General features: G+C 43.5%; 2 protein-coding genes across 2 annotated transcripts in view; both read left to right on the top strand.

Moving 5' to 3' along the window:
* LOC308078728 (NACHT, LRR and PYD domains-containing protein 1b allele 1-like) overlaps positions 1-19,890 on the top strand; it is a 496,405-nt gene that overhangs the window by 437,294 nt on the left and 39,221 nt on the right. The gene's annotated exons all lie outside the window — the stretch shown is intronic.
* Positions 257-19,890, top strand: part of LOC308078258 (NACHT, LRR and PYD domains-containing protein 1-like) — a gene marked incomplete at its 3' end in the record, with an annotated part of 39,670 nt that continues 20,036 nt past the window's right edge. The window contains exons 1-8 of the mRNA XM_080419379.1: positions 257-371; positions 955-1,626; positions 3,891-4,131; positions 4,696-4,748; positions 5,486-7,304; positions 9,255-9,431; positions 9,781-9,951; positions 10,096-10,269. Of these exons, the coding sequence (XP_080275505.1) occupies positions 365-371; positions 955-1,626; positions 3,891-4,131; positions 4,696-4,748; positions 5,486-7,304; positions 9,255-9,431; positions 9,781-9,951; positions 10,096-10,269 (3,314 nt within the window). The 5' untranslated portion in view covers positions 257-364. The remainder of the gene's footprint in view (positions 372-954; positions 1,627-3,890; positions 4,132-4,695; positions 4,749-5,485; positions 7,305-9,254; positions 9,432-9,780; positions 9,952-10,095; positions 10,270-19,890) is intronic.

The raw sequence follows: 19,890 nt of genomic DNA, 5'->3' as shown, positions 1-19,890 counted from the left end.
ATGTTGTTACCACAGCATCACAGACAGTGAAGACAAAGAAAATCAACAATAAACGTCTATAGTCTATAATCGTTCATGTCACGTCACTGCATCGGTGCAGAATCGTGCACGGCCATAACGTAATGCATCTTAGAGTCGATTATTGTCCACAACTCTAGTAGACAGGATCAGTTGTTGTTGATGTGTGTAAGAATCCACTTTGACCATCTGTCTCTCTGTCTCCCCACCCAGCTCACCACTTCATCTGACCAGCCAATAGAAACCCTTTTAGTATCAAGTGTCAACGTGTATCTGACGCTGTGTGACCTCAGTTCTACATGAACGTTTAACGTCTCCAGACAAGGACCACTGACAGACAGAAGTCATGGCAGGTAAGCATACTGTACAAGCAAATGTTTTTGTGCTTCATTAATAGTCCTACCAACTAATGTATATTCTAAAAAATAAGATGAAATGTACACACTGGCTACAATAATGAAATATATTTATTTATATGAGGTGCTCCAATGTAGAAAAATAGTTTCCTGTTGTCAACAATACCCAGCAGAAACACACAAGTGAAGTAAATATTAAGATAAGTCAGGACAAATAATATATAGTTTACTCAGCTCAGTGACCTTGCGGATAAAGTGTCAGCCTTGAGATTGGGAGGTCAGAGTTCGATCCTCCAGCCGGGTCATACCAAAGACTATATAAATGAAACCCAATGTTTCCCTGCTTGGCACTCAAGGTTTTGGATTTGGGGTAAGTCCCTGTGACATACTAGCATCATGTCAAGGTGTACTTGTACATCATGGCTGGGGGTTCTTGTACATGAAGCTGCCTCACGCTACAGCAACAGGAGATAGGCTCATGTCCTATGGGCCACATGGTTCCCAAGGCTACTAAATTACTTACTTAAATTACACTCACTCTCCCTGTCTCTCTCTCTCTCTCTCTCTCTCTCTCTCTCAGAGAGCAGCACAGCATCATCTCAGCCATCACAGTTGCATCCGGCTGCCATGAAGAGAGGACGCACAATTCCAAGATCCGTACTACAACGCAGAAAACATCTGAAATTCTTGAGAAACATCCTCAACGTCAGCAATTACATTCTTCTGATTTACGCTGTGATCTTACAGGGACTTATTTTGTCAGAATCTCGAGATGTGCAGCTTCCGAGTAACTCCAAGGAAAAAGGTGCAACACCGGGAAACGTAACATTGATGCTTACTAAAGCACTGGCCGGGCGAAATGTGGTCTCTTCAAGGAAGAACAAACAAACACAGCTTGATGGCAGAAGGCAGTTAAAGGCGATCATAGCCATGACTTTGCTTCTGTCCGGGAATATACATCCAAACCCTGGACCAAACCCTGGACCCATCGCTGCCACACAGTGCCCGGAAATCATGGCTACAGAGACCGCTAGCATCCCAGCTAACGGGGCAAACAGCAGTTTAGCTCTCGGAGCTAGCAATGCTAATGATACCACCCTGCCTTCTGGATCCAACAACACCGCTGGTAACACAAGTGCTGGTTATCCAAACCAAAGCCTCCCTGCTACGAATCAGCCAACGAACAACATCCCAGAGCCCGTAGGAGAAGACCCGACCATCCCACCATCTCATCCGGTGGCGACAGACACAGGTGGGAATTCTGTCCTTCTCTAGAACTAAATTTGATGACTCTGTTAATGATTCTGAAATTGAGATTGAAGGTTATATAGTCATCAGGAAGGATAGAGATAAGTGTGGGGGAAGGGGTGTGCTATTATGTGAGATCTAACATTACATTTAATGTACTCTCAGACATGGGAAACAACTCCACATAATCCTTCTGGATAAAAGTAATTTATCCTGAAGCTAAACCCCTGATAACTGGTGCCATCTATAGACCAAGAGTATGTGACAGACATAGTCATGTCGGAATTAATTCTAATTAGCGACTACAACACAGAAAGACCCATATTTAAATACTTCAGCAAGTTATGTAGGCTTTGCCGATACACTCGGCAAAGCCGGATGCACCACTCCACTAGATTTCAAAGACAAGTGTTGTACTTTTGACTCCACAACATTTCTAGGAAGGTAAAAAGTGCATTATGAATTAACCACTTTAGCCCTGTTTCAAATAATGAAAATAGAAAATACGTTGTGAGCTTGTAGATCGGCTGAAGTACAAGTTTTACAAATCTATACTTTTTTTAAACTGTGAAGTGTTTACTCAAAGACACTCCTGGTTATGTAGGAATGCAGGCACACATGGTACTCAAGTCAGATTTTTATGGACACAAAAGAATTGCTACAACATGTGGCAAGTAACTAAATACATGTACTCAGACATGTACTCAGAGTGGTTCCATTTGGACACTCAGAGTTACTGAAGTACAGTAGGCCCTACTTACAATTTTGCTATTACTTTGCATGAGTATGTGATTTTTTCCAGTACTTTATACTTCTACTACACTATATCTAGTAGATGTCACAAGTCATGTGTAATGAAAATACACAAATTAACTTAAAGCCTCACTGTGTAAACTTTTTTTAAATCAATAAAATGTAATTTTGTCCAATCTGTATGGTAGAGTATGTTAATACAATATAACTTATACAATCTGTATGGTAGAGTTAATACAATGTAACTTATACAATCTGTATGGTAGAGTATGTTAATACAATATAACTTATACAATCTGTAGAGTATGTTAATACAATATAACTTATACACAGAGGTGGACAGTAACAGAATAAATGTACTTGAGTACTGTACTTAGTAAGTACTAAGTACATATTCTGAGGATCTGTACTTTACTTGAGTATTAGGTCATTTGAATACTTATTACTCTACACTTACATTTGAGTACATTTCCAAGAAAAATAAGGCTTAACAAGACCCTTGTTAAGCCTTTCTTTTACACTTCTTAGTATGCAAAATAAATATACATGAGGTTAATCTAGTAATATACTAGTAACTAGTTCAAGGTTTCTGTATTGTTACATCTTGTATGCAATACAATTACAATTACAATTATTTAGTTCTGGGTCCTCAGTAATTTCTATGTTTTTATAGGTGTTTCTGCAGGCTTTGTATAACGTAGTGGTTCTACAAGCAAGCACATCAGTGCATGCAGTGCAGGTGGTTTCAGAGAGTTACTTCTCTGAAACAAAAGTTACAAGGTCCTATACATTGATATAAAAAGATTTACTTCTACTTTTACTTTACTTAACATTTTGACTGAGCTACTTTTACTTGTAGTGGAGTACATTTGACCAGGAGTATCTGTACTCTTACTTAAGTACTGGGGTTGAGTACTTCGTCCACCTCTGAGTATACAATTGGGGTGGTTGTATTGTGTCTCCCTGCTCTTCTATTGAGACATTAACATGGTGTCAGAGGTCATGTCTCACCTAGACACAGGATCTGACACCAATTTAGACCTGATGGTCAAGATTCAATTTATCCCCTGAGCAAGCAGGCCGGCTCTATTAGCTCAGCACTTGCACAGGAAGAAGGGTTCAATTCCGGGGTAGAAGAGGAAAGTTACATACTGTATGCTGCTTTTTTTTGTTGTTGTTGAAGAAGGTTATTATTCTAGTGTTTTAGTGAGTGTATAACTTTGCTTTCATGATTGATGTTGTGATTTATTTTCTAGTATAGGCCAGTAGTTCTCAAAATAACCAAATGGACCCTTAAATGCCTGTAACTCTGAGAGTGTTTAAATGGAACCAAATGACCCTAACGGTCCATGTGGTTACATTTATACACTCAGAGTTACAGGCATCTGTGTGTGTGTGTGTGTGTGTGTGTGTGTGTGTGTGTGTGCGTGTGCGTGTGTGTGTGTGTGTGAATATGAATATGTTTCGCACATAGAGTCTCACCAACGGCTAAGTTTGAAGTCCTCTCATCTTTAGAGAAACACTTCATTGACCAACACCGGCGTTTCCTGGTTCAGAAAGTGACCATGGTCGAATCCATCCTGGATCTGCTCCTGGAGAAGGAAGTCATCACCGAAGAGGGCTACGATAATGTGACGTCTAAGGCCACCAATCGGGGGAAGATGAGGGAACTCTATACTCTACTGAATTCCAGAAAAGCCAAAAACTTTTTTTACCAAGGTCTTGAGGAATATGAGAAATTCCTTCTCCGTGATCTGTAAGTAATTACCATTTAAATATTGTTTTAGGCCAAACTTTGTAATAGCAAGGCTATTATAGTTTTGCATTTTTCATTTGTTTTTATCTTTATTTCTTTGACAGTTTTTTCAAAATCTTTGAATACGTTTATTAAGTTACAGATTGTTTTTTTTTGGTCCTATAGAGCAGTGATTCTCAACCTTTTCAGGTCGCGACCCCCCAAAATAATCATATTTGAACTGGGGACCCCCACCCTGACAAGCACTTGGAATTGTAGTAGTTGAGGCATTGTTATGTAATTATTTTATTGTAATAAAAAGGTCTTAAAGATCCTTAAATTGTCACTATAGAAATGTGCAGATACCCTGTATACACTTTAATGTATGTTGAACTGTTTACTGGTGAATGAGAAAACAATGTTGCACATTAAGCAAATTATCTGGGGACCCCCCCCAAATCATTTGGGGACCCCCCTGGGGCTCCCGACCCACAGCTTGAGAACCACTGCTATAGAGCAATGTATTATTAATACAGAAAAGGTAGATTTATATATGGTTAGTATAAAAGGTTTTGCATCTCACAGCAGAGACGCTCACCCTGTTCCTCCACCTCTCAATTCAGCGGCTGCAGCCCCAGGTGAGTGCTGTTTAAATTGAAGACATTTCATTTAGTCTTAGGTCTACTAGCTACCTGTCAAATACAATTCAAATGACCTTCATTGCTGTCAATTAAAGGTGCTGTAAGCTATATTTCTTGGTTAAAAGAAAAAGGTGTATTAGTTAAAGTGCGTTAGTTAGTAATCATAGAGTATTTGTTCAGTAATAGGGGTCTCCCCATCTCTCCAGATCAAATATATATATATTTTCAGGTGGTTACAAATTTAATCCGCTCAGGAGAGAGAACATCACAAAGATCATGTGTTTTAGTTTGATTTTTGTCTGTTTCACCTGTTCTCTAACCTGAAAATGTATTTTATGTGTACTAAAGAGTTGTCGAGACAAGGAAACACAAGTGACTGCACAAACACTCCATAACAATGATCAGAATATAGAGATATTTACATGACACATGTTTTAATATCACAACAAAAACAATCTCACAGATCAAAGCACTTTTTAATGTCATTAACATTCCAATAGTTATAACGTAACTGTATAATTCCTGCATGGAATCATGCAGAGATAACATGGGTCATCAGGTTTAACACTGGAGTCAATGCCAGCTGGAGTGCATGCTGCCTCTGTGTTTAAGATAGCAGTTTGCCCAGTTCCCTCCAGGCCACAGCTCATGTTAAGATAGAGTCCTTAGTTTGTGTAGGTCCCTTTTTTTGTGACTGAGGCTGTTCACCGATTAATTGCTTTTTTTCATTACAGATTTGTTGGTGAAAATAGCTAACTATGAAGTCAAGCTTCAAAATGAGTTTTACAAGACATCTCAGTATGTCAAATTGGAATATGAGCCTGAGCTGATGTTTGAAGAAGTCTACATTTCACTCTACAATGTAGACATTAACTTCACAGACATTCACAGACAACATGAGGTCAGACAAATGGAGATTAATAAGGTACGAGAGGAAAAAACAGTCAAACTCAGTAAAATCTTTGAAGACCCTTCTGGAAAAAAGAAAAAAACAGTGCTGACTGTTGGTATAGCAGGAATTGGCAAAACCTTCCTTATACGCAAGTTTGTCCATGACTGGGCCAACAAGCAGTGTCCCCAAGGTCCACACCTTATATTCCCGTTCAAGTTCCGCCAGTTAAATCAGCTCGATGGAAAAAGCTTTTGTTTGGTCGACCTAATTCACAAATGCATCAAGGAAACCAGATGTATTAAGAAAGAAGATCTCAATGACATCCTCAACGCATTGCAAATGGCAGAAGACTGCAACAGCAGCCCCTTCAAAGTTCTGTTTGTTTTTGATGGCCTGGATGAAAACAAATTAAGTTTGAACCTCAAGACGACTCCTGTCTTCCTGGATGACTTCTCTGACTTATCAACATTGTTTCCAGTGGAAGAGCTAGTGACAAAACTCATCAAGGGGGAACTGCTTCCCTCTGCTCACATATGGATAACCACACGACCTGCAGCAGCTGAACAGATCCATAAGGACTTTGTTAACAGGTGGACAGAAGTACGAGGGTTCACCAATGACCAGAAGGAGGAGTATTTTAGGAAGAAGTTCAGTGATAAGAACCTGGCCAACTCAATCATCTCACTCATGAAGGCATCAAAGAATCTTTACACCATGTGCGAAATTCCAGTCTTCTGTTGGATCACCTCTATCGTTGTGCAGAACAGGGGGATTACAGATGAGCTGCCGAGCACCATGACTGAGATGTACTGTCACTTCCTGATGGCTGAGTCAAAGAGGAAGAAGATTAAGTACAGTGGGGAATATGAATCAGATAAAGAGAAACTCATAGAGGCTGAAGCTGAAGTTCTTCTGAAGCTGGGCAGGCTGGCGTTTGATCAACTGAACAAGGGAAACATCGTGTTCGACCAGAAAGACCTGGAAAATAGTGGTCTTGATGTGAACGAGGACTTGCTGTACTCAGGCTTGTGCACAGCATTCTTCAAAGAAGACGGGGTGTTCTTCCAGAAAACGGTCTACTGCTTTGTTCATCTGAGCATACAGGAGTTTCTGGCTGCAGTCTACCTGTACCACTGTTTCACACAGAGGAACGTGGAGGTCCTGAAGACATACATGGGAGATTACAACAGTGAAAGTTCCCTGTCTGACTTCCTGAAGGCTGCTATGGAAAAATCCCTGCAGAGTGAAAGTGGCCATCTGGACCTCTTTGTCCGCTTCCTTCATGGTCTCTCATTGGAGTCCAACCAGAGACTGCTAGGCAACCTGTTGGGTCAGACAGATAACGGTTCAGAGGAGTTCCGGAGAGCCGTCAACAACCTGAAGGAGATGGATGCATTCAACATGTCTTCTGACAGATGTATCAACATCTTCCACTGTTTGGTGGAGATGAAGGATTCGGTACAGCAGGAGATCCAGCAGTACCTGCAGTCAGAGAACAGATCAGGGAAAGAGCTCTCTAAGATCCAGTGTTCAGCTCTGGCCTACATGCTGCAGATGTCAGAGGAGGTTCTGGATGAGTTGGACCTGCAGAAATACAACATATCATCAAGCGTCGGGCGAAGAAGACTGATCCCTGCTGTGAGGAACTGCAGAAAGGCCAGGTTAGCAGCCATGTTAATATCAACATGTTAGATCAGGGGACATAATTCACGTGCATGCATGCACACATATACACACACACGCACGCACGCACGCGCGCGCGCGCATACTTTTACTCAAAATGTATTTGAGTAAAAGTACAAAAGTATTGGTATAAAAATGTACTTAAAGTAGCAAAAGTAAAAGTACTCACAATGCGTCGCATCGTGAGGCATTGTGAGTACTTTTACTCACAATGTACCACTTCTGTTCTAACCACTTCTGTTCTAACCACTTCAGCCCTATACATTTCGGCCATTTGAAAATAGCAGATCTACAAGCTCACAGAGCTTGTAGATCTGCTATTTTCAAAATAACTGCATAATGAGTACTTTTACTTTTGATACTTTAAGTACATTTTATACTTTTGTACTTTTACTAGGCTTATACCAACCAGAGCAAAAACAACACAACGTCAGTGTTTTTAGCTAAAAAGCTAGCGTGCAAAAACGCGTCGCCAGCGGGGGCTCGCTGATCCTACCGGTGGCGATGCGCTAGGCCAGATAGTGGCATGCAACGTCAGTTGGTTGCGTACATAGCTGTCCCAGAGAGAAAGAACACACCAGGAGGTGACGCTGGCGTGGTCTTTTAAAAAAAAAAATTGCTTGTGGCCAAGGGGTCTTTATGGGGAAAAACGCTGTTGTGTGTGCACGGTGACAACCTGCAGCGTGCACATGTATTGCTATTGGGAGTGTTCAGGACTCACCCATGGCAGCGCACCAGGCCAGCTGGTAGCATATGATGTGCAAACGTCCATCCAGCGGGAGCCCCCAGGCTCACCGGTGGTAGCGCCCAGAGATAAAAACACACAAGAGCGGAACACCGGTTTGTTAGCCAGTGTTAGCTCGGGGCTAGGAGGTCACCTCCGGGAAGGAAGACACGTCTTTACCTGGTGTAAGCCTGTAGCATGCTATGGTTGTCCAGTGGGAGCGCTGAGGTTCACCGGTGGTAGCGTACTCGGCCAGCTGGTAGCTCTTGGTGCTAGCTGGAATCAGACTCCAGCCAAATGACCTTTTGCCTGGAAGTGTATCAAGAAATGTTTCTGTATCCGCTCACTAGAGGGCGCTCTCCTATAGCAAGACCTCGAAGCGCAGTATTGATATAGAATTTTTGTTTACCGCAGTGTCATCTTGCCTAGACATGGAGTGTTTTATTTCTCACTCTCTTCAATATGCAAGAGTCAAACAACATGCAGAGGCCTTCCTCGCTCCTAATTCTCAACAAATCTCTGTGATTCTAATTTTCCTATAATCAGCAGAAGTGAGTGTCAATTTCTTTTGTCAAGTGTGTTTATATATGTTAGTCTAGTCAAAGAAAATGATTTGTGCTGTGCAATACCATTCGTTCAAAACCACACACTTCAATCGATTAATCCATTATCCTCTATAATCAGTAACATGTGGGTGATACTTGATGAGTATCAAATATGGTTTTATTAAAATGATGCAAACGGGATTTGTCCGACGGTACTGCAGTTTGTCTGACGGTACTGCATACTGTGCGTACTTTAGTTTACAGCGCACTTCTGAATTGAGTGATTGTGAATGTGATATAATTTGACTGTATTCCCATGCGCGTCAATCCCGGGGGGGACGGGGGGGTTTCGTCCCCCCCTAGCTTCAGATTGGACCCCCCCAAGTCAGATTGGATCCCCCCAGACCCCCCCCCAAGTAATTTAGAATAATAAATACTTATTTAATAGAATCTGAACCCACTTTTGAAGAATATCTCCATTAGTTGACTTAAGAGTTGACTGACATCTCCGACTCTTGTGTTCATGCTGACACCCCAGGGAGAATACACCTTCCTAATACTGTTATGTACATACATGTTATGTAATGGTGTTGTAGTGTGATGCAGTATAAAATGTTAAAATGTCATAAACTGTTTTTCCATTTCATCTGTATTTACAGACTTGTTGGTGCTACACTTGTTCAGACACACTTTGAAGTTGTGGCCTCAGCTCTTAGCTCTAATCCCTCCCATCTCATCGAGCTCGACCTGAGTAACAACGACCTACAGGGTTTAGGATGTCTGGAGCGAATTGTTGCTGGATTGAAGAGTCCAAATTGTAGACTGCAGATTCTCAGGTCAGTTGTCCTGCATCTGCAGAGTAACAATGCAATAGGAGTTCTTAAACATTGTCCATTGAAAATGAAACACTGAAATATTTATAAAATGTCTAAGCAGCCATTAGAGCCATCTTCACCAATCCCCACATCCCAATGTGTATTAATCCTTGGTGAAAAACAGGGTGCCACACTTGATATCTGCTATTGACTGGTTTGATGTTAGTTGATGTCAATCTCTATAAAACATCAGATTGTGACATCACCAAATTAATTTAAATACTCTTTTCACCATTAGATGTCAGACTTTGAACACATTTTTAGTATGGGAATAATAACAGAACATGCATTTCGGTTTGTCTCCATTTAGGCTGAGAGGCTGTAACCTCTCAGAGAAATCCTGCGAAGAGATCAGCTCAATTCTCAGGTCTAACGCCTATCTGAGGGAATTAGACCTAGGTTTTAACAACCTGCTGGATTCAGGACTGGAGTTTATATGTGATGGACTGAAAAGTCACAACTGTAGACTACAGACTCTTGGGTGAATAATAGTTTTAATTCAAATAGATTTTGCAATCATTTCCATTGCAATCATTTCCATTTCCGTACATTAAATGTTTTCTATCTGTGTTAATCTCTACTTGAACACCAGCTGCAGTTTGTTAAAGTCTTAATTTCCCTGTAGGTTGTCACATTGTCTAATCTCAGAGGAAGGCTGTTGTTCTCTGGCTTCAGCTCTGAGTTACAACCCCCACCATCTGAAACATCTGAACCTGAGCTTCAACCACCCAGGAGGTTCTGGACTGACACTGCCTTCAGGTGGACAGGATAATCCACAATGGGCACTAGAGACTCTCAAGTAAGTAGACTTAAACTGTGTCCATAGAACCCAACCCATATGTAGCTCCTGAAAAGCTAAACTACTGTAGGAAAATCCAAGGCAGACTGTCTTGCTAACAATCTAGAATGTTCCAAGACCTGCTCTGAAACCAAGCCTTACAGTTGGAAGCCTAGTTTGGAAGTTCCAATTTAATGGAACAGGGGCTACACTACCCGGAGGAAAGAGGAAGCTATCGACAGCTGCCACCAGATTCTTGAGGCGACATGTGGTCAAAAACCCAATGGGGGGTGGGGGAGGGGGGGGGGACTGTATATGTGTTTTATGTGATATAGCGCTATTCCAGCAGCCCCCTGGACAGTATTTCTGTTACTGTTAACAGTTCAGGCTTTCATTTTGTCATTTGTCCCTAATGGCTCGCTCAGTGGTGCCTCTCATGGCTCAAGTCCTCTTCAGATGGCACGCCTCTGTCGTTTTTTTTTTTTTTTGCTGAGCCGCCACCCTTTTACGTCTTGGGTTTGAGAACGGCACATTCCAGGAGTGCGGAAGTGACCAGGACGGTGTCAAATATCGTGAAGGGGACCCTGTGACGTCAAACGTTTGCCGGTTGGTTTCATTAGTCCCTTGAAGTCACTATAGTACTATTTGGGAGTTAGAATATGTTGCTCCTCCTGCCACCTATCAGTATCAATCGTCTGGCCATGCAAAACTACTCACAGTCTGACAATAAGCTGTTTCATTCCATCATTTTCTTTAATCGAGCACCTCACTCACATCAGTCAGGTACCCTCCTCTAAAAACCCACACACGCTGCCCAAAGGTGAATTCCCATATCAACTCATTGATTTACTACTTTAATTTAATTAGCTTAAATGTGATGCTGGGATGAGTGTAACGTGTACAACATTGTTGAACATATCCACAAATAGCGTACGTTCGCAGGAAGCTCCCCCCCAAAACAAATACAAAATGGTTTGAGCTGTAACGATGCTCCATCTGAATCCACAGGAGGACATGCAACTCCACCAGATCAGAAACTTCTCTAACAGTAGGAGTAATTTACTCACTGTCAAATAATATAAACTCTACAAACCCTGTATTGTGGCACTCGCTACTTTACAGTGAGAGACTAATTTATACTCTGTAGTATGACAATGCTGCATGCAAAAATAAAAATAAAATGCAAAATAAATCTGAATCGGGTTTCATACTGATTTATTTGAACTTGTAACAGTCCACGATTTTCACCACGTCCCCGTGAATGATGCAAGGAAATCATGGAACCCTCTTGCTCGTGCGATAGTCCACAACCATCTCCTTAGTCTTGCTGTCATTGAGCCGGTTGAAGTTCACCTCACAAAGTCCCTCACCACGTGTTCTGGAGGTGACAGGTTGAAACGGAGTCAGATGTGTAGATGGTGAACAGGAAGGGTAGTCTGGGAGACTTCGCCTCAGAGCCTGGACAGCAGGGGCACGGCCACTGTGTTCTGATTCAAATCAACAGCCAATGAAGAAAAGGGGGCAGGATCCACATGCAGTGGGTGTTGCATGTAAATAGGAGCGACGGGAAGCAATTTCTTCTTGAGAAATTGCGGCCGCCATTGTTGTGTACTGCTGTTTGCCTCTCGTCGGACTGTTTAGACGAGTTGCACAGCTCTCAGACCGGTAAGAGGCGTGTCCGCCCAGATTCTGAGCGTAAGTTACATCCCGCCCACAAATACCAGGGCTCTGGCCCAGAAGTTTCCTCGCCCCTCCCGTTTGTATGCGAGAGCTGGCAAAAACTTCTGGGAACTCAGATTACAGGAAGGGTGACAGCACAATGCCCTGGAGAGCACCTGTGCATGTGGCTCATTAACACATCAGACCAGGGTTTCAGCTAGGCATTTTTTGGGCCGGCCACCATGGCTGGCAGTATTATATTTTACCGGCCAAAGAATACATTTACCGGCCATATTATAATTAACGTCACATGCGTGTTTGCACTGCATACATGCACCCAACTGATCATTACACCTTGTTACGTTAGAGCTGCGCTTCTTTCCACTTTATCACAGATGCAATCTGTTCCTGTTTTTATAGGTAACTAAATTATGTGATCTATTATATCATGCAGAGATGTCGCTTGCCAAAAATTATTTGAATAAAGTGGGCATGAGTGAACTGCTGCGCAACGAATACCAAAACTATGAAAATGCCCGCTCGCCCCAAAACACAGTCGCCCCGGGGAAAATCCGGCGGTATTCGCCTGGTATTCCTAAACATATCAGTAAACTATGCCTAAACCTAACCTTATTCCTAATCTTTACCTCAGTAAAACTATGCCTAAATCTAAACCTATTTCTACCCTTATCCTCAGTAAAACAAATACAAGAATACAAGAACCGCTGGTCCGCCTGAAAAATGTGGGCAAGGGTGTTTTGGGGTGAGCTGTGCAAGAGCCTTTCCCTGCACGACACAGTCTCCCAACTTTCACCACTTTATCCATTGCAGACAGACAGTCACTGTGCTTGCATAATATCCACGGCCCACACGTGTTCTGGTCCCTTTATCGACAATTGGGTCCGGCTTGTTTCAGATCAGTGACACCTCGGAAAATCCCGGTTCTGTTTATCAACACCGAGCGAACACCCTACTCAGCGCTGATTAGGAGGAGACACAGCTCTGTCTCTCAGCTGTGTTGTGGCGTATCAAAAATAGCAGACATACAAGCTCACAACGCGGCACGTTGCGGCGTGCTGTGAGCTTGTAGCTCTGATATTGTCAACACGCGACACCATCGTAGAACGAATAGGCTAATCTATAACTGCAGCGCGCAGCAGAGCAGGCTGTCGGAATTAATCAAAACTAATCAAAAAAAAATTAAACACAATCAGATCATGATAAAAACTTTAAATGATTATGATTTTAATGGTTGTAGCCAACTACTTTATCCAAATAATAATATTAATGATAGGCTTAAATGATAAAATAGCCTAATAACAGCATTTTCCCAACCGGCCACGGTGGCCGGTGGTGTTTATAATTACCGGCCAATTAAACATTTTACCGGTCAATGGCCAGTAAATACCGGCTAACGGAATCCCTGTGTCATGCCCCAGTCTAGGGGTGCCTGAGACACAACATGAATATGTTCCCGCCTTCCCCAACTCCCAAGTAGCCACACAAACAAAGGGTTGAAGTGCAAAAATATAATAATGTTTTATTTACAAATGTATAATTAATAACAAAAGAGTAACATAAGCTTGGGTGTAGAACTCACTGAGGAACTAAAGTAACAAATCAAAAGAACACTGGAAAGTAATATCTCTTACCTATCAAAAGAAGTGAACCAATAATACAATAGCTTACCTTCCTATCATAAACAATAAGCAAAAGAAACAATCACATCAGGATCAACTTATATCAACTGAAAATAACAGGTCAAATCACAGAACTCATAAGTAACAAAACATAAGGTGTGGTGGCCAGTTGGAAGCGGAGGAAGACGGGCTCCTGCCCCCTGCGTGCTGCACTGAGATCTGTGTTCCTCTTATATAGGGAGCCTCCACCCTATTAGCCACTTGGAAGGCAGCACTCCTGTGAGCTCCCCACCAATCACTGGCCGGCTTGGACGAGCGCCCCCCCACCAATCGCCTTCCGGGAATGAAACACCTGAATTTACATACATTCCTTTCATCTCCACCATCTCACCTCTGGCACACACACCCTTCCACACTAGGACCAACTCATAATAAAAACCCCAAATAAGACCCCAGTCGTAACACCCTGCATCAGACTGACACCCCTGCAGTCTCACGTACTGTGGTCTAACTGTAAGATAGTATGTGATCCGTGCCACCACACTGCGGTCCATTACTGCAAGCTTATCCGCTGGAAGGTATGTTTGGACTGTGTTGAAGGCACTGGAGAAGTTAAATAATAATAGCTTGAATTTATATAGCTTCTTTCATGAACCCAAGGACGCTTTACATCAAAAACAATGAACAACCAACAAACAAACAACCAAACTAGAAAAAGTGCTGATGATGGGAAGCTAGTGCAGTGAGTGGAGAATGGGAGTAATGTGCTCCTATTTACGCACGCTCATCAAAATCCTAGCAGCGCTGTTCTGGATGTATTGGAGCCTTTGAAGGCTCTTGCTTGGGATCCCGATGAGATGTGCGTTACAGTAGTCACGCCTGGAGGAGACGAAGGCTTTGCTCTAGCTTTTCAGCATCAGGCAGAGTGAGGGTGGGACAGAGTTAGGCTATATTCCTGAGGTGGAAGAACAATGTTTTTGCAAAGGTGTTTGATGTGGGCCTCATAGTTGAGTGGGGGTCCATTGGTGATGACAGATGAAAGGGGAAAGTCCTGGCCAGAGAAGGTGATGCTTGTTATGGGGGATGATTGAACCTGGTGTGGGGTGCCGATGAGAATGGCTTGTTGAGTTGTAAAAAGTTGTGTTTCATCCACGCCTTTATTCTCAGGCGATGATGATGGTAAGTGTGGATGAAGGTGATGATGATGGTGACAGGGATGACAATGGGACTGCAGAGCAGGGGGGTTGTGTCCATTTCGTGTGTCGGCCGAGTGGGGGCATATACAAAGTGAAGAGGGTGGGCCGAGTACAGATCCTTGAGGAACACCACAGGTGACGGGTTAGGTCCGGGATTTAGCACCTCCCAAGGAGACTCACTCGGTTCTTCCGGATAGGTAGGACTGGAACCAGTCCAGGGTAGAGTCACAGAGTCCGATGGTGGAGTGAAGGCGGTTTAGGAGGATGGTGTGATCGACTGTGTCGAACGCTGCAGTGAAATCCAGGAGGATGAGGAGGGAAGGGGAGCCGGCATCAGCTGCCATGAGTATGTCGTCTGTGACCCTGATCAGTGCTGTTTCTGGTGGGCGGATCGGAAACCAGACTGGAATGTTTCGGAGAGATTATTGCCGTTTAGGTGGTCTTGCAGTTGGGTGGTGACTACTTTTTCCACACCTTGCAGAGGTGGGGAGGTTGGAGATGGGCCTGTAGTTGGCATGGACATCCGGGTCTAGGGTAGATTTTTCAAGGTGCTTATGGCTTGGATGTGAAATTTGACCAGGGCAGTGGGAAAGGGGTCCAGGGTGCAGGAGGAAGGCTTCATCCGACTGATGGTGTCCTCAACCTCTTGCTGTGTGGTGTGAAAAAAGCAGCTGTCAAGTCCCTTTCCAGTTCGGCTCCAAAGGACACAAGGACGCAACTCAGAATTTCAAACTCAATCAACTTTTTATTTTCCAACTCTGTTTTTCTCATTTGTTGGCTTCTTTAGTTGATTGGTCTGGTCAATCCTTAGTAGGTTGTAAACCTTTAGACAGAAAATAAAGATGAACAACATTGCCATTTTACAACAAATGATAGTATTTTTTTAAACAACTCATATATCCAAACAATAAATGTTTTCAAACAATACATTGTCTTTAAACAATTAATGCTTTTAAAAGCAAATTATTAAAGTCAATATTTTGTATGAAACATTTTAAATTAATTAACCATTTAAGCCCTTTAAATGGAATAAAGACACATCTTAAGAAAGATAGCTGCTCCACAAGCTTGTAGATCGGCTCTTTTTCACTCGTCATTTTAAACCTTTTTTAACATGGCAAATTCATGAATTCCCCATCTTAGTAGAGTTTTAAATCAAATAAACAGAATTTTAACCTATTTAACTTTGTACACATAATGAAATCAATGCTGCAATGTGTTCCTTAACCAATTATGCAATGTGTTCCTTAATTTAAACTTTACCAGTTAAACATTAACACATTAAGCCACATTTCAAACACATTAAGCAGCATTGAAAACAACATGAATATAAAATAACATTTCACCGACCATAGGCGTCTTTGGACTGAACCCTTTGAGTGGAACTTGGAGCTTCTCTCTCTCCTTCTCTCTGGAGTTTGTTTGTTTCAATCACTGCTCACCTCCATTCCTTTTCAGGTGCTCCTAATCAGGTAACAAGCGGCCATTTTGCTGCTGCAATATGGGAAGTGTAGTGCTATTTGAGTAGAGCAGGGGTGTAGTTTTGACCATAGACATATAAAGGTAGACGCCTCCTCTGGCTCTGAAGCGTCGGCACGGCGGGCGCGCTTCCGCTTCCTGGGCAAGGAAGCTTTTGTTCCTGGGGGACAGCTGGAAATTTCCGCGTGCGTCACAGAAGGGGGCGTTCAGTAGGCCAATGAGAGGCAGGTGGGGGCGGAACAACTAGATTATGACAAGTCCTGGAAAAGACGCGCTGTGATTGGCCAGTGCCCGTTCCCCCCATTTCCAGGGGGGACGGGCACTGGCCAATCACAGCACGTATGGCGGCCACCATACCAAACAGGTCACTCCAACGAACTGCAGAGGCCAATGAGGTATCTAGGTTTCTATATCTATGGTTTTGACTATACTATATGGGCCAGTAGGAAGAAGATTGGCACTAAAGCTTCAGTCTTGAGTTTTGACTCAACAGCAGCAGAGAGGCTGGGAAGCCCCAGGTTGTGGGACGACAGTCGGGGCAGATGGAGGAGGAGCCGGAGAGGGAGGAATGGATAGTGTCAACTTTTGTTCTCAAGAACACAACAAAGTTCTGCACTGTTCTGCTGTGGTTACTCTGTTTGTAGGGGTTTGAGGTTTTAGAAAGTGATTTATGGTTGAAAAAAGCTGATTTGAGTGGCCGGGACTACTATGATGTAAATGGTGCATTTATATAGCGCTTTTATCTAAAGCGCTTTACATAGATTGTGCATTACATTCACCCATTCACACACACATTCATACACCGATGGCGGAGGAAACCATATAAAGCATTAACCTGCTCATCGGTTTAGGGGTTCAGTGTCAATTAGAGGTTCAGTGTCTTACTCAAGGACACTTCGACACTAACTCTGGAGGAGCCCGGGATCGAACAGGAAACCTCACGGCTTCCAACCGGCCGCTCTACCGGCCACTCTACCCCTGAGCCACTGCCGCACCACGACGATGTTGGAGTAGAATATGGATTGTGCATCTCTGAGGGACTTAGAGTAGGCCTTTTGATGTTCCCTAAAGGCCATTTTGTGAACCGCGAGTCCTGAGGCCTTGAACGCCGTTCAAGGACACGCCCAGCTGCCTTCATTTTCCGCAGCTCGCTGGTGAACCATGGAGCTGAACGTGAAAAGGTGACTGTTTTTGTTTCTACTGGGGCGTGAATATCCAGGAGACTGGTCAGGGATTTATTGTAGAAAGCCACCGATTAATTTGCTGATCAATGGGCAGCAGAGGAGAGATGATGGAGGGCCAAAGTCAGGGTGTCTGGGTTGATATGTTTAAGGTTTCTGAAGTGGTACTGGGGTTTAGTGTGGGGCGGAAATGGCAGTTCCATGGAAATGACCTTGTGGTCGGACACTCCCAATTCATAGGCTACCAGATTGCTAACAGGGGCGGAGTCGTGATGACCAGGTCTAATGTGTGCCCCTTCGTGTGTGTGGGGACTTGGACGTGTTGTGTAAGGTTGAGACAGTCCAGTAGTTGTAGAAACTCAGATGCGAAGGGGAGGAAGGGTTATCAACCTGGATGTTCACGTCACCTAGGATTATGACATTGGCAGATGTAGTGCAGAGTGATGCCAGAAGTTCATGTATTTCCGAGATAAAAACTGAATTTGGTTTGAGTTTTGTGTGGACGGTAGATGAGTAGTATTGTCATGTGGAAATGTGGTTCACATTTAATTGCAAGTCATCCAAATGAGGATGGTGAAGGGAGGGGGAGGGGGGAAAAAATGCAAACCGCCACCCATCCGACCAGTGCTGCGAGCTTTCTGAATGTAACTATAGCTGGGAGGACAGGCTTTATTCAGGGTTTAATAAACCTCAGGCTGGTGCCAGGTCTCCGTAAGGTACATGAGGTCTAAGCCCTTGTCCAGAATATGGTCATTGATGAGTGATGATTTAAGTGTGAGGGATTGTGTGTTGAAAATTCTAATTTTACTGTTGGTGAAGTGATGAATGTCAGTAGAGGTCGAGGTACACTGACATCCACTCCACGTTTTCCATTCTGCTGCTTGGTCTGTGGTGCTCTTGCGGAGTTTCCAGTGCTACAAGCTCCAGAAGCGGCAGCGTTCTGATGATGTAGGACAGTTGCGCTCAGCTGAGCAGATGGATGGGATGTAGTGACCAGGCTGAGAATATACAAACTGTCGACGGGTGCTTCTGTGAATATAACGTGGTCGGCGAAGAAGTCGTAGTTGATGACTGAAACACATGCTGAAATGGTGTGATTATTGAGTTCCAGTGAGATGGAATATTTCGGCATCATGCCGGTCAGGCAGATGTAAATCCTGTTGTTAGCTGTTAGCCAGGCTAACCGGAGTGCGCTGGGGCGCTGCTAGCTGGCAGCCAGCTAGCTGTGGCGGTAGCGGTCCCAGGCAACGAAGCCCAACCGCACCGGGGACAAGGGCTGCCCGGGATTGAACCTCACAGTAGCGCTGGCTTGTGGTGGAAGAAATCCAAACCGGAAAAAGTGGAGGACTGGAACAGTAGCTTCGCTGCAGCTATCAGCCACTTGTTGGTTGTAGGGAGGCTAGCTGACAGCTGGCTTGGCTGTGGAGGTTGCAGTCCCAGGTGACGAGGCCTAACTGCTCCGGGGCTGGGGGAAAGATCCTCACAGTAGCGCTGGACAGGGATAGGAACGTCCGAGCAGTGTGGCTGCCGACAGCGGGACGCTGACCCGTCGACAGCCGATGTAGGAGAAGGACGAGTAAGCTAAACCAGCCGCACAGAGACTCTCCAACTTGTTGACAACTTGCAGTCTGCAGCATCAGCGATGTGAAGAAATAGCTTGCTGGTGTGCAAAAAAGTTACCAAAATATAAAAAAATATATCCCTAGACTAGCTCCGGTGAAGAAGTGGCGAACAGCCAGCGCCAGCGTCCTCTCCCCCTTCTCTGTTCAAGGTCTCAAAGTTTTCAGTCACCATAACCAGTGGTGTAAAGTAACTAAGTACATTTACTCAAGTACTGTACTTAAGTACAATTTTGAGGTACTTTTACTTTACTAAAGTATTTCGAATTTTCTATACTTTTACTTCTACTCCACTACATCTCAGAGGCAAATATTGTACTTTTACTCCACTACAATTATTTGAAAACTTTAGTTACTAGTTACTTTGCAGATGAATGATTATATTATAAAACATACATTAACCACTTTAGTCCTATTTTATACCGAGGCTATTTGAAAATAGCCGATCTACAAGCTCACAACGCGTCGCGACGTGTTGTGAGCTTTTAGATCTGCTATTTTCAAACATTTTAGTACTTTTATTTTTGGCACTTTAAGTACATTTTGATACCAATACTTTTGTACTTTTACTCAAGTAAATTTTGAATTCCGGACTTTTACTTGTAAGGGCGCGCTCCCACCAAGAGTTGGCTGGCCGCTGTTTGCAGAATCTGCCAATGCATTGTCAATGCAAATGCGTTGATTCACGCAAGAGCAGATTTTTCCGCCTCTCGCGCAGACCTTGCGTTTATCTGCTCTCCGCGACTAAGCATAAAACTGCTGGAGGCAGGCGCTGATTTTCTCCCTCTGTCCAATCGGGTGAGTCGAAGGCGGACCGTCTCAAGACTCAGGAAGCAACATGGTGCTCAAGGCAGCAGGCAGTGGGCAG

The sequence above is a fragment of the Gymnoscopelus braueri genome (assembly GCF_963280865.1).
Source record: "Gymnoscopelus braueri genome assembly, chromosome: 22".
Classification (NCBI taxonomy): domain Eukaryota; kingdom Metazoa; phylum Chordata; class Actinopteri; order Myctophiformes; family Myctophidae; genus Gymnoscopelus; species Gymnoscopelus braueri.
The sequence above is the reverse complement of the archived record's forward strand: the minus strand, read 5'-3'. Positions and strand labels throughout refer to the sequence as shown.